Consider the following 15,299-nt stretch of genomic DNA (forward strand, 5'->3'; position numbering starts at 1 on the left):
AGACCGTGCCTGTATATTTATTTAAACAAGACAGTGCCTGTATATGTATTTAAACAAGACCGTGCCTGTATATTTATTTAAACAAGACAGTGCCTGTATATTTATTTAAACAAGACAGTGCCTGTATATTTATTTAAACAAGACAGTGCCTGTATATTTATTTCATTTTGTTAGCTTTTTTTAGCCAACACCTCCATTCGTTTCACAGTCCACTCTGTCCCTGACTTGTGCTCATTCTAGATGGATGAATGGGTCTATTGAGGCTCAACCGGCCCCGATCAAAGACTAGGCCTCTGATGTGAGCCGACCCCAGCATTAGCTCCACACTCTTCACAGGGCTTTTCTGTAATACAAGGGCTAACTCTTGTATTGCTTGTACTGTCACACCATACTGCTTATCCAGAGCCGTTGAAACCATTTTGTCCTTGGAACAACTTGTGAACAGCTGCTGCTTGACCTTAAGCACTCTATTATAATAGAGACCCTGAATAGCTGTCAGACAGCTGTCTCACTTCATCTTGCTTCTCATGCATGGTCCAACCCACATACTTTAAACAGATCTCCTTGAGAAATGTATCATTGTGCATCTTCATCCGCACTCTGAGCTCTTCAACATCGATTGCACGGATTTCAGTTATAGCCTCACTGTACTTGTGAACAAAACCACCTTTAAATATTGCAATCATAATATCCATTTCACCTCGATTTTCTTCCAGCTCCTTGCTTCTCTGTAACAAGAACTCTAGCTTACCATTGGTTCTCTTGCCAATCAATTTGTTGATTGAGTGTCCTCTCCAAATCCCCATGGTCCTAAAGCCTCCAATTCTTAATAAGAGAGTCCACTCCATCATACATATATATATATATATATATATATACACACACACACACACACACACACACACTTTTATTTTACCGCAAATAGTATTTTAATAGTTGAATGAATGCCTGTTCTATCCTTTTGTTTTTATTATGTTCAATTTATTTAGACATCATATCAGATGTCATGTTTAATAAAGATAATGAAATCTGTAGCAGATGTCTTTTGTTCCGGACTGGCTAATCTGCACAATTTATTATCTATAGAGAAGCGCTCGTGTCCCGTCAGCATTGTCAATACCACTGATCTAATGGAAGCACCTTTTCCAGCAAGACCAGCATTGCAGCTGTGTCTCGGACTCTCCATTTGCACCGCGATAGAGAGATAGATAGACAGACAGATAGCCTTTACAACCCCACGCTGCTTTAATACGCACTTGACATTTCAGAGACCCGCTGAGTTTAAAATGTTTCTTTGTTTAAAAGCAATTTCCGTCTCGTTGAAGGGGAGCTGTATTTCATCTCTGGCTGGCTCCTATAGCCCGGAGAGATAAGTTTCCACAGCTTTACCTGTTAATATGAGTACCTGGCTATGCAGTGCAATGTGAGGAACATGCGAGCTTGAAGGGTCAACCCTTATGAAAGTGTCCTATAGTACAAAAGCATAGCAACATGTAATACAGCACAGTGAAAGCATGGTAAAGCACAAGCATGCATTGAAAGCACAGAGAGATGGTAAAGCATATTAATAAACATGGCAAACCTGGGTAGGTGATGGTAAAAGCATAGTATAACCATGGGGAAAGCGTGGGGGAAAACGGTACAGAAATATCGTGGTCAATTTAATAAGGGAAAGCCCAAAAGGGGCCATTTGTATTTATTATATCTTATTTGCAGTTTATACATTTATTTATTTATTTTTTAGAATCCTCTTTCAAATCACTGTTTAATGTCAGGGAATGCTTCTAACACAATTCTTAACAGTCTTTATGAACAGGGCCAATGGTATCGCTTGTACTACCCACTACAGAAAGAATACATTATAATGACGATCCAATAAACAAACAGATGGATGAAGTGACAGCGTTATTAAAATGAGCGGTGATGACGGGGCACACAGCTTGCCCTCCTGCCCCTCGGAACAGGGGCAGCGGTCAGCGCATGGCGGTTATTAACATGCTAATGAGCGCCAGAGACCCCGCTGGGACATGTGGAAAGACTTTGAGCGAAACTTTCGTCATCATTTTCATATTCTTAAATGCGTGCTTGTCTGTATCTGTGTGCTGGTGTGTCTGTGTTTATCTGTGTGCTAGTGTCTGTTTTTGCGCTTGTGTGTGTGCGTATGAATGCTAGTGTGTGTATGTGTAGACCTCTCAGGGTGATGAGATGGTGGTAACATTGCACATGAATATTTAAAGTGTCTTTAGCAGGATGCAGTATTGTTTAACCCACCTGCCTGTCTGGTGTCTGTGCTGTTAATGACCAAGCCCTCTGGCCTGAAAGCACCAAAGCAATTTGAAAACAAGAGTGTGAGTGGGGGTGCTGCCGCCTGTAATTACTGGAACTGAATCAATCTCCTTCTGGTACTTCTCCAGCACTGTACAACATCCACAATCCCTCTGCTCCCCGAGGGGAGGCATCAATCCGAACAGCGACTAGACTGAGAGGAGAGAGGCATGTCGACAACCCTCACAAAGACATCCAGTCACACACTTTACAAGAGAGGACAGCTCAGTACGGGCAAGCTGGTCAGCAACATACTGTATAACCCCTGCCACGGCTGTGAATGAATAATCACAGCTGCAAGTATGATGAAAAAGATGATGACCAGACATATAACAACAGTATGTAGAGAATAGTATAGAATAGGAAATAAAATTTCAATGAAACTTGGAAGAAAAACTAGGTAAGTGGTATTTAAGACCTTGACAGCATTAGGTAAGTAAACGAGGTGTTTGTATCAGGTAAAGTATATTAAAGTGATTGGTTTGCAGTATGTGGAATCATTCATTGTGTTTTCATGATACATGTAAAATAAAGCGTGACATGCAGGCAGTCGGATATGCACAGAGAGACATCCTGACAATCTCATACTCCTGACAGCTTATAACCATGTTAAAATCTCTCTCAACAAAGAGACATCCTCACAATCTGATACTCCCGATAGCTTCCTCAACATTAAACAAATGTTTTTCCAGATACAGTGTGACCGACAACCACCTCCATGACAGGGTGAGTCATAACTGGTTCAACATTGTTGTACTGGTCAAACGATGCTGATCTCTCATTGTGTCCCGCTGTGATCCTCTCTGAGCAAGTTGCAGTCTGATCTTTTAATGTGTCCCACTCTGATCCTCTCTGAATGCATCGCAGTCTGATCTCTCATTGTGTCCCGCTGTGATCCTCTCTGAGCAAGTTGCAGTCTGATCTTTTAATGTGTCCCACTCTGATCCTCTCCGAATGCGTCAGTCTGATCTCTCATTGTGTCCCGCTGTGATCCTCTCTGAGCTCGTCGCAGTCTGATCTTTTAATGTGTCCCACTCTGATCCTCTCCGAATGCGTCGCAGTCTGATCTCTCATTGTGTCCCGCTGTGATCCTCTCTGAGCATGTCGCAGTCTGATCTTTTAATGTGTCCCACTCTGAATGCGTCGCAGTCTGATCTCAGTGTCCCTCTGTGACCCTCTCTGAGCTCGTCGCAGTCTGATCTCTCATTGAATCCTTATGTGATCCTCTGAGTGCGTTGCAGTCTGACCTCTTATTGTGTCTCACTGTGACCCTTTCTGAGCGTATCGCAAACTGAACTGATCTAATTGTGTCCCTCTGTGATCCTCTCTGAGCTCGTCGTAGTCCGATCTCTCATTGTGTCCCTTTGTGATCCTCTCTGAGCATGTCGCAGTCTGATCTCTGTGTCCCTGTCATCCTCTCTGAGCATGTCGCAGTCTGATCTCTGTGTCCCTGTCATCCTCTCCGAGCTCGTCGTAGTCTGATCTCTCATTGTGTCCCTTTGTGATCCTCTCTGAGCATGTCGCAGTCTGATCTCTGAATGCTGAAGTTAACTGAGCTTCAATACCGGAAGCAAATTTATTAGACAGGTATGTTTAACTAAATTTAAAGCTAAGTTGCCTGTGTTAATGTTTATATATTATACGTGTATTGATTTGGTTATTATCAAACAAACAAAAAATGCCTTGCATGTTTTGTTGCCCCTCCCCAAGTGTAAAACTAAAATTTCAGAAAACATAGAAAATTTGCGTTTTCACGTTATTTAGCAGCAAACAGATTTCTAGGATCCGAGTTAATTGTGATCCTCTTTGAGCGCGTCGTAGTCTGAGCTCTTATTCCGTCCCTCTGTGATCCTCTCCTAGCACACTGTAATCTGACCTCCTATTCCATCCTTCTGTGATCCTCTCTGAGCGTGTCACAGTCTGAGCTCTCATTGTGTCCCTCTCTAAGCCTCTGAGTGAATCGCAGTATGATCTCTTATTCAGTCCCTTTCTGATCATCTCTGAGCGCGTTGCAGTCTAATCTCTCATTCTGTCCCTCTGTGATCCTCACTGAGCGAGTCGCAGTCTGATCTCTTATTCAGTCCCTCCGTCATCCTCTCTGAGCGAGTTGCAGTCTAATCTCTTTCTGTCCCTCTGTGATCCTCTCCGAGCGAGTCGCAGTTACAGCTCTCATTGTGTCCCAGTATAATCCTCTCCGAGCGCGTCAGTCTGAGCTCTCATCATGTCCCTCTGTGATCCTCTCTGAGCGAGTTGCAGTTAGAGCTCTCATTGTGTTTCTCTGTGATCCTCTCTGAGCATGTTGCAGTCTGATCAATCATTGTGTCCTGCTGTGATCTATTCTGAGCACGAGGCAGTCTGAGCTCTCATTCAGTCCCTCTGTGATCCTCTTTGCGCGCGTCGCAGTCTGATCTCTCATTCAGTCCCTCTGTGATCCTCTCTGAGCGCATTGCAGTCTGATCTCTCATCCAGTCACTCTGTGATCCTCTTTGAGCATGTAGCAGTCTGATCTCTCATTCAGTCCCTCTGTAATCCTCTGAGCATGTTGCAGTCTGAGCTCTCATTCAGTCGCTCTGTGATCCTCTTTGAGCGTGTCGCAGTCTGATCTCTCACTGTGTCCCTCTGAGTGAATCGCAGTCTGATCTCTCATTGTCCCTCTGTGATCCTCTCTGAGCGCATTGCAGTCTGATCTCTCATCCAGTCACTCTGCGATCCTCTTTGAGCGTGTAGCAGTCTGATCTCTCATTGTGTCCCTCTGTGATCCTTTTGAGCACATCGCAGTCTGATCTCTCATTGTGTCCCTCTGTGATCCTCTGAGCACGTCGCAGTCTGATCTCTCATTGTGTCCCTCTGTGATCCTCTTTGAGCGTGTCGCAGTCTGATCTCTCACTGTGTCCCTCTGAGTGAATCGCAGTCTGATCTCTCATTCAGTCCCTCTGTGATCCTCTCTGAGCGCATTGCAGTCTGATCTCTCATCCAGTCACTCTGCGATCCTCTTTGAGCGTGTAGCAGTCTGATCTCTCATTGTGTCCCTCTGTGATCCTTTGAGCACGTCGCAGTCTGATCTCTCATTGTGTCCCTCTGTGATCCTCTGAGCACGTCGCAGTCTGAGCTCTCATTCAGTCGCTCTGTGATCCTCTCTGAGCCCATCGCAGTCTGATCTCTTTGTGTCCCACTATTATCCTCTCTGAAGGCGTAACAGTCTGATCTCTCATTGTGTCCTTCTGTGATCCTCACTGAGCACATCGCCACCTGATCTCTAGGGGTCCTAGTTTTCTGCAATAAAACAAATTCAATTCTCCAATAAAAAAAAGAAAAAGCTGCGTTACTCCACAAATAATATGAAAGGGCTAAAGATGAGTTTTCCCTGCCACATTTTGTCCCTCTGTGATCCTCCCTGAGCGAAGTCTGATCACTGGAAAGCTGAGAATGGAGTGTTTAGACTAGTCCTCATTCTTATTAAGGTGCAGGGTAATAACAGCACTGGAGAACTGAAAATGGAGTGTTTTTAGGCTGGAGCTCATTATCAAGGGTAATGACAAATTTCAGAAAATGCTCGAAAGTAGCGAAAATGCACAAACAACATGACAAGCTAACATCACTCATAATAAGCCATTAACTTGTCTATTAATGCTATGCATCCAGCTCTGTTCAAATCTCAACCTGTAAACACAACTTGCTGATTTAAACATGTCCTGGCTTTCCAGAGGCTTGACTGATTTGAGTTAGTTGCTTAACAGATTGTTTTCCCATGAATTATAAATGCTCCTGTTCAGAATGACATTGTGACCCTCCTTATTAATTAATAGATTCATCTTGGAGACTGGATGAGAAGAGATGAGACATTGCGCTCGGCTCCATACATCACTGCACTGTCTCTCCAGGATCCTCTGTGATGCACTTTTAAGCAGCTGCAGTAACTGGGCAGCACTTTGATACAGCAGGCTGGAGTTTATTCACTGCCCTGGAGCTGCACTATACTGGTGCAGATTAATTTTTTAATGGAAACAAAAACTAGTGTGTCAAACGTTACTCTGGAGCAATCCAGGGGTGTTACTTACTTGGTGTCCTAAACACCTAGGGCTCTCATCGCTATTTACTGCAAATCGTCGTTAGCATTATTTTTGTCTGATTTGGTTTTTTCTGATGGGAAACATAAAACCATTTACAATTCTGAAATGAATAAGAAACAACTCAAGACTACCCACAAGCCCCCAGGGTAGGAGAATGTCCAAAATCTTCAGGGCACAGACTCCAATAAAGTCATTATGTGAACGAAAAGACACACATTTGCCCATTTTCCCATCGGAAATAGTGATATTTTGAAATATCACTGTCCTGGTCACAAAAGCAAAGTTTGTGGGGAATAATAGCCATTTTCTATACTGTTGAGGCATAAGCAATTAGGAAATAATACTTACTACCCAGGAACAAAAATTGTGTTACATAGTGTTATTCAACAGAAGACCTCACCCTGCATGCACCCCACTGTATACACACCCCAGCTGACCTTTGTATTTGACATGCATATCCATGTCAGTGGAAAACCCATAAACATCCTTACAGCACAATCAGCTCAGTACAGAAAACTCATGGCAGATTTTCAATTTCATCATAACAGTGAATGATCCCTGTGGTTGTTTGTTCTAAGTTTATTTTGCACTTATAATTCTACAGATTGCAATGAGAGCACACATCAGACAGAGAACGATGCTTTTCTGGCTCTGTACCCTCTTTGCTCATCTGTTTTTTCCTTTGATACATCTTTTATTTTTCCTTATTACATCTCCCTCTCATTACCTTTTCATCATTTTTTTTCTTTCTTTCCTGTCAATTTCTTTCCTTCCTCTCATTTAATTATCTCTTTCTTTTCTCTGTTCTGATGTCAACATGAGAGGCTGGACTCCAGGTTTATAACAGTGAGAGAGGGAGGGAGAGAAAAGGACAGCGATAGAGAGAGTCATTCTCTGAGTGCAGTCAGAGAGACCTCAGCACCTCCAAGCTCACAGACAGACCCTTCAAAGCGCAGGGCACACAAGGAACAGCACACTGAAGAGAAGGTGACCAGGCAGCAGTTTCTGGAAGATTTGACTCCCTGTACAAGGTAAGTAAGACTGCAATAAGAAAGAAAGTTGACACAAACTTGTTCCTGCAGATGCAGATGCAGGCGGTGCACCGATAAATAAACCTGCAAGTGACTGTGTCTGTTTATTTAACCAATAATGACATGTGTATTGCAACGCATGTGTGCTTGTTAACTGTGCATGTGTGCACATATATATTGCAATGGATACTTCATTACTAACATTACTTGTTATTATTATTTAACATTACCTATCAGTAACCTTATCTGTGGTATGAACAGGTCTCAATAGATAGTTTTATTACAGGGAGCTCTAAACATTGGGACTGACAGAGACACAGTCTCCGAGTGGTCTTAACGCATAGCTACTCATTATATTGAGCTGGTTACCAAAAGGGACTGTATAGTATGAAACCCATGAAGATGCAGCGCAGTGCTAGTATTTTGCTGTTGAAACACATGTTAACAGTCTGTTTAAACCCAGCTCCTTTCTAAACAGCCAGGTGGGAGCTGTAACTGTCTCAATTACTTTTCCTCTACAATAGTACTGTCACAGGACACAGGGCATAATATTCTTGCTGTCACTGGTGATACAGTGTAATTGGTCCCTTAGAAAAAGATTCTTTAAATTTGCACAGAAATGTTGTAGCTTTCCCATGGTTATACAGTGCATCCACTATACCCTAATTTACCCTGATTTGCCATGTTTTTTAATATGCTTCATTATATCTCGCTGGTCTTTACAATGCTTAACTATGCTTTCACTTCGTTACACTTTGCTGTGCTTTTACTAAGAAAAACCTTTATAACAGTAATGACTTCAGAATCTACAATGTATTGGAATGTATGTGAATCTGTATATTACACTATTTTTCACAATATTGAAACAGTATTATTATTATTATTATTATTATTGTTGCTGGTATGGCATTACAGTCCCTGTTCCTTCTGCATCGCTGTTTCAGAGATTCAGAGTTTCTCCTCCGGCTCCAAATCTCGAAATCCACCCCTTTGCTAATTGTGTGTGTCTAGCTTGGGGCTGGGAGTGGTATAGATGACAGTCCCTTTGGTGGGCTCGCTTAGACGTGATTGCAGTCTTCAAGCAGACAGCCGCAATGTGTCTTGGTGCAGTCATCTGTTTGTATCATGCATTCACTTGCGTATCCAGCTGTAGCTCAGCCCCAGAGCGTGCTGTGACTGCGGACGCTCAGTTCTCAAGATCGGCGTTTCACATCCCAGCGTTTCAGCGTCACTCTCACCACTTAACTTCAGTACTGCCGGGCTTACTGAGCTGTGCGCAAAACCCTTATACAAGTGTCCCGCTGGAAAAGCACAGCAAGGTGTGGATAAAGCACAGGGAAAGCATGGTAAAGCACAGACAACCTGGAATGTGGGAATCTGCTATGCAACTGTGTTCATTGCATCTGAGCTGCCTGAGTTCTCTCACACTCCCTCCCTCTCTGCAGCCACTCCCCCTGGTTGTGTGCACTGACAATGTATCTTGGCCGGCTCCCTCTGCTCCTGGCCGCTTTGCTGGCATCGGGGGCTCTGTCCCATGTTTTGGCGAGCAAAGGTCAGCGACAAGGGTACAGCAATGTCCCGGAGGAGGGGGGCCTGCTGGCTGTGCAAATCCAGAGCCGGGGACGGGTGCTGCTGCGCTCGCTGCTGGACGGGGGGCTTCCCTCGGAGTGGGGTGCCATGGAGCACCGCTACCCCCAGAGAAAACAGGCTGCCCCTTCCCACCCGGCCCGGAGGAGCCCCAACGGCACTCGATTCTCCCTCTCCCTCGACGTTCCCACCAGCATCCTCAGCATCCTGCTGGACCTCGCCAGGGCCAAGGACATAAGAGCCAAGGCCGCGGCCAACGCAGAGCTGATGGCACGCATCGGACGCAGGAAATAACAAGGAGTGAGATTAACAAGGACTGAATGGGACCGCTGAAACCAGACCCCCTGTATCTGTATCTGTTATTTAGTTGCCGTGTTTGTCACTCTCTACTCTGTTTCCCAATGTGTAACTGTTAATACAGATTCGATTCATGTTAAAGCGGAGCTGACAACTCCACTTCAGATAGTCCTGGATATACTCCGAGTTCTCCCTTCCCTTTAATGACTAGGGTGTAACAAGGTAACGATATATATCACGATATGCAGGTCGCTATACGATATGTATCACGATACATGTGGCGGGTGTATAAAAAGAATAACTATTTGCAACAGAAGACAAACAATTAAATGAGACAGGGGAGAGCATGTATTCATACCACATATAAAAACACACGTATTCTTCATTCAAGGGCCACTATATAATGAGCTATATTGTTTTTGGTCTTGCATCACGATACAAACGATACACACCTCTCTTACAATACAGCATGTAAAGAAATGATTTGGCGATCAATATACCGCTAGTACTGACCAGAACCAATTTCACTCAGTGTCCAGGACCCTGGTTCAAGGAGGCAGAGATACAGTCTAAAGATATAACGCTGTTTGATGTTGGGCCAGGGTAGTGTGCGGCACTGTAACACCACACAGTGTCTGTATATTCTGTAAATATTGTCCTGTTCTTATGGAGTGATTGGCAGGGAAGATGGGGAGACACAGATGACAGTGCAATAATAAAGTAGAACTCATCATTTATTCTAGTCTCCAGTGGTGTGTTTTTGTCTTTATGATGATGCATTAGACTGGCTGGAATCACAAAACGATATGTATCCTCTCAGATTGAATTTCCCAAGCGCTTAAACTTTAAGCGCTTAAATTTTAATTCCTCCAATCAAGTTCTGTGGCTTATTTTATTGAACCAATCAGAGCAGCAGTTTTGCCTACAAAATATACATGCAGGGCCAGCCTTTGGCTGTGCAGGGCCCAGAACATCAAATGAATGCTACAGTAACAACCGTATCTTAAAGTTAGTATATAGGTGCATGACGTGTAAAACATCTGTGTGTTAATGGAAAAAGAATATAAATACTGAATGTGAAAAACAAACCCTTGCACTGCGAGTCAGCATCTGTATTCAACATGTAGAATTCAGACAACGGTTAAACTTTTAAACTCCTAGCCCCTTAATAACCTTTAAATAAATGAATGAATAAAATAAATCACTCATCTCATTAGATGTGAACACCCCCTGCTTAAATGTATTATTTAAAACAACAACAACTAAATGAATGTCAGGACACACTCTGTGGCTTATAAAAGTGTAAACACTACGCATAAAGGCTTCAGACTCATTTCACTTTCACCCTACCTGTTACCATCCTCGTCAAAATCAAGTATTGGAATCTACAACGATGAAAAAAACATTGTGTTTTTATTTAAACAGAGAAAAACAATTTATACTGAGCATCAAAAGAAAAGTATCACTAATATTTGAGCATCAAAAGAGACTTATCACTTTGGATAAAATTCACTAGATGTGACTGAATAATGACAAATTCTGTTTTAGAGCAGTTGCAGTAACGTTTTATTCTGCTGATTAAGAACTGCAATCCTGAAGAAAATGATCTGTCGATCTTGGGCAGGTGTTGTGACTCTTGGTCTCGCAGTTCGTGGCCTGTCATTGACAGAGTGCGTCTGGTTATACCGTCTCGCCAGGTTTGAAATTGCTGGCTGTGAGTGCCCAAGACGGCAAGCCACAGTACAATGCCCTAGTCCAGCCTCCAACATGCCGACTGCACGAAGGCGCTGCTCTCTTGACAGACGTGGCATTTTTTTTTTTCTGATTTTCTTTATTGCTTTTATTCAAGCTTGCAATTCAACAACTGAAATCACTCCATATCCATTGTCCAATCAACTGTCTCACTAATTAGGTGATTAAGTGCATCTGCTTCAGTCTCAGTCACTCAAGCGTGTCACGGTCAAGGATGAATGATCGAGTGATTAAAAAGAAGAAAAAAAAACATTTTGTCAGTGTCCATCAATTATATACCTTTTTTTTTTTAATATATAAATTATCATGCACCCTTTAACAGGGCAGACACAGGAAAGATAACTCCACTCAGGTAAACTAATCTTATAAACTCATTATACTATGCAAACTGAAACACATGGCCCATTTTTTTTATTTATCTTTTAGTGCAAGACCCTTTCACTAGATGCCAGTGTAGAAGTTATAAGTGCTTCAAGAGCTAAACTACCAGCCTGACCTTTCGAATTCTACCTCAGCTAGGCTCATTATTATTAAGGTGCTGGTAATGACAGTGCTGGAGAGCTGAGAATGCAGTGTTTACACTAGTGCTCATTATTATTAAGGTGCTGCAGAGCTGAGAATGCAGTGTTTACACTAGTGCTCATTATTATTAAGGTGCTGCAGAGCTGAGAATGCAGAGTTTACACTAGTGCTCATTATTATTAAGGTGCTGCAGAGCTGAGAATGCAGTGTTTACACTAGTGCTCATTATTATTAAGGTGCTGCAGAGCTGAGAATGCAGTGTTTACACTAGTGCTCATTATTATTAAGGTGCTGCAGAGCTGAGAATGCAGTGTTTACACTAGTGCTCATTATTATTAAGGTGCTGCAGAGCTGAGAATGCAGTGTTTACACTAGTGCTCATTATTATTAAGGTGCTGCAGAGCTGAGAATGCAGTGTTTACACTAGTGCTCATTATTATTAAGGTGCTGCAGAGCTGAGAATGCAGTGTTTACACTAGTGCTCACTATTATTAAGGTGCTGCAGAGCTGAGAATGCAGTGTTTACACCAGTGCTCAGTATTATTAAGGTGCTGCAGAGCTGAGAATGCAGTGTTTACACTAGTGCTCAAAATTATTAAGGTGCTGCAGAGCTGAGAATGCAGTGTTTACACTAGTGCTCATGCACCCTTATTAAGGTGCTGCAGAGCTGAGAATGCAGTGTTTACACTAGTGCTCATTATTATTAAGGTGCTGCAGAGCTGAGAATGCAGTGTTTACATTAGTGCTCATTATTATTAAGTGCTGCAGAGCTGAGAATGCAGATGCACTAGTGCTCATTATTATTAAGGTGCTGCAGAGCTGAGAATGCAGTGTTTACACTAGTGCTCACTATTATTAAGGTGCTGCAGAGCTGAGAATGCAGTGTTTACACTAGTGCTCATTATTATTAAGGTGCTGCAGAGCTGAGAATGCAGTGTTTACACTAGTGCTCATTATTATTAAGGTGCTGCAGAGCTGAGAATGCAGTGTTTACACTAGTGCTCACTATTATTAAGGTGCTGCAGAGCTGAGAATGCAGTGTTTACACTAGTGCTCACTATTATTAAGGTGCTGCAGAGCTGAGAATGCAGTGTTTACACTAGTGCTCACTATTATTAAGGTGCTGCAGAGCTGAGAATGCAGTGTTTACACTAGTGCTCATTATTATTAAGGTGCTGCAGAGCTGAGAATGCAGTGTTTACACTAGTGCTCATTATTATTAAGGTGCTGCAGAGCTGAGAATGCAGTGTTTACACTAGTGCTCACTATTATTAAGGTGCTGCAGAGCTGAGAATGCAGTGTTTACACTAGTGCTCATTATTATTAAGGTGCTGCAGAGCTGAGAATGCAGTGTTTACACTAGTGCTCATTATTATTAAGGTGCTGCAGAGCTGAGAATGCAGTGTTTACACTAGTGCTCATTATTATTAAGGTGCTGCAGAGCTGAGAATGCAGTGTTTACACTAGTGCTCATTATTATTAAGGTGCTGCAGAGCTGAGAATGCAGTGTTTACACTAGTGCTCACTATTATTAAGGTGCTGCAGAGCTGAGAATGCAGTGTTTACACTAGTGCTCATTATTATTAAGGTGCTGCAGAGCTGAGAATGCAGTGTTTACACTAGTGCTCACTATTATTAAGGTGCTGCAGAGCTGAGAATGCAGTGTTTACACTAGTGCTCATTATTACTAAGGTGCTGGTAATGACAGCACAGCAGATCTGAAAATGGAGTGTTTAGGAGGTTTAATTGGGTCAGTTAAACAATTGAAACCAGGGTTGGAACAAAGACCAGGAGTGGAAAGGCCAACTTTGGCCACCCCTGGTGTAAAGACACCATGTATAAATGTGACAAACTAGAGGGGTAAACAACGAAAAACAAAAGCAAACACAGGACAGTCAGGGGAGCCTGAGGCAGTGCCAGGCTATTATACAAAATAAACCAAGAGCCAAGGACAGGGATGCAGCTGCCTGTTTAAAAGCAAGCAAGCAAGCAAGAGATAAACCCAGGGGAGCATGTTTGTGCAGTGTGTGTATTTATAACCCAGCTCTAAGTGGAATAAAAGTTGAATGAGGGGCCAGTGAATCACTCAGCCTTAGAGGAAAGCGCTCTTCCACGACTGATCGTTAGTATTATTAGAATACAGAGCGCAGATTATTTCTAACAGCTTGTTAGAGGTTTGTTCTTTTATCTATTTATTTATGTATTTAGAGAGGATGGATTGAAATAGCCAGTGTGAGTATTAGTAGAGGTCACAGCGCTTACTGAAATGGGGCCCCTGCAGTACCATCGCTCATGGCGGGTCACATTGGCAGCTGTTGAAGTTGGGATACTCTGGTCTCTGAGAGCCACACTGACTGGATACATCTGTGGACAGGGTCACTTAATGTTCTTGGGGTTCACACTAAAATAATTCAGCAATAAACCTTTTAAGCAGGGGTTCACCTAACTTGTTGCACTAGGTTCTCATGAGAGTACCAGCAAAAAGGGTTTGGCACTCACCAAAATTAGGGATCATCATCCAAGTCGCTGTCCAGCTCCACCTCCTCCTCCGACAGGAGGGCAAACCACTGGGATCTCAAGGATGTCGGGTTCTGGTCCTCCTTTCTGGAGCTCGAACCGAGCCTGCGATTTACTGGCTGCATCCAAAGTTCAATTAGAGAGTCAAAGGTTTCAGTGGTCATCTTACACAAATGTATTATTATTATTATTATTATTATTATTATTATAGTAATGTATGATTAATAATCTTTACAATCACTGGAACTTATTTAAATAAATGAAATTGGCAATTGTAGAGCATTTTCTTTTAAACAAAACAGTACACATTGTTAACTATAAAAACATACAACAATACAGTTCGCAGTACGAGACAGTACAATTAAAAAAGAAAAGCTACCAAACTCTTCAATCATGCGGCAGGCTAGCGCAGCACGAATTCACTGTATTGAATAAACACTGCGGTCAATTAAAGGGCACACAGTAACTGCGCAGCAACAGCGTGGGGCATTTCAGAAAAAAAAACTGAGGCAATTCCAGCCCTGTCTATCCGTTTGATATTAAAAGGTATGACATGAGTAATACACATTTATCATTTTTACCAGTTCAAATGCAGCCGACATCTCCTAAATAAATATAAAAAATGCTCAAAGAACAAGACATACTAAAATATACGTGTATAATCATTAATATCAATCCACTGATTTATTTATTTTTTGTGGTAAATATATTTCGTACTGTTCACTGTAATTACAGGTGACGTTTTTTTTTTTTAGTGAGCTAGGCTAGTCACTGTGAAAAAATTCAACATATCACTTTATTTAAAATATAATTACAACGACGTGTTGTTAATAGAAAACACTACATCCTATTTTACAGTATATTAGTTTGACATTATTGTATATATTTCCAGCACATTTTGTGATAATTTCTTATTTCTTACCTTCTAATCCCGGCGAAGGCGCCAAACTGACACCTTCACCTGAGGCAGCTCGAGCGGCGAGCGCGCTCTCGGGGGCGGGAGTGAGGGCGCCTGGCGCGAGGGCAGAGCGCGCGGGAGCGAAGCGCCCCCAGAACCTCGCGCTGCGGCTCCGAGTTCAGACTCGGGTCACCTCGGGGTCACAATGCAACCCAGTCTGCAAAACGCACTGAGGCGCTTCAGCCTTAGATCCGTGCCCGCCGTGTGAACGCAGCCCGCCGTGTGAACGCAGCCCCGCAG

The 15,299-nt window shown here is 42.7% G+C and overlaps 1 protein-coding gene and 1 long non-coding RNA gene across 2 annotated transcripts; one reads left to right on the top strand and one right to left on the bottom strand.

Annotated features, from left to right (window-relative positions):
* Positions 1-7,285: 7,285 nt before the first annotated feature.
* Positions 7,286-10,136, top strand: LOC121328805 (urocortin-3-like). Its single transcript, XM_041273879.1, has 2 exons — positions 7,286-7,426; positions 8,872-10,136. The coding sequence occupies exon 2, from the start codon at positions 8,900-8,902 to the stop codon at positions 9,305-9,307; it is 408 nt and encodes a 135-aa protein (XP_041129813.1). The 5' UTR covers positions 7,286-7,426; positions 8,872-8,899; the 3' UTR covers positions 9,308-10,136.
* A 3,099-nt stretch (positions 10,137-13,235) lies between these two features.
* Positions 13,236-15,074, bottom strand: LOC121328806. Its single transcript, XR_005951721.1, has 3 exons — positions 15,024-15,074; positions 14,084-14,220; positions 13,236-13,948 (listed from the first exon to the last, which is right to left on the bottom strand). It is a non-coding gene; the product is annotated as an uncharacterized LOC121328806 (long non-coding RNA).
* Positions 15,075-15,299: the final 225 nt, after the last annotated feature.

The sequence above is a fragment of the Polyodon spathula genome, chromosome 16 (genome assembly GCF_017654505.1).
Source record: "Polyodon spathula isolate WHYD16114869_AA chromosome 16, ASM1765450v1, whole genome shotgun sequence".
Classification (NCBI taxonomy): domain Eukaryota; kingdom Metazoa; phylum Chordata; class Actinopteri; order Acipenseriformes; family Polyodontidae; genus Polyodon; species Polyodon spathula.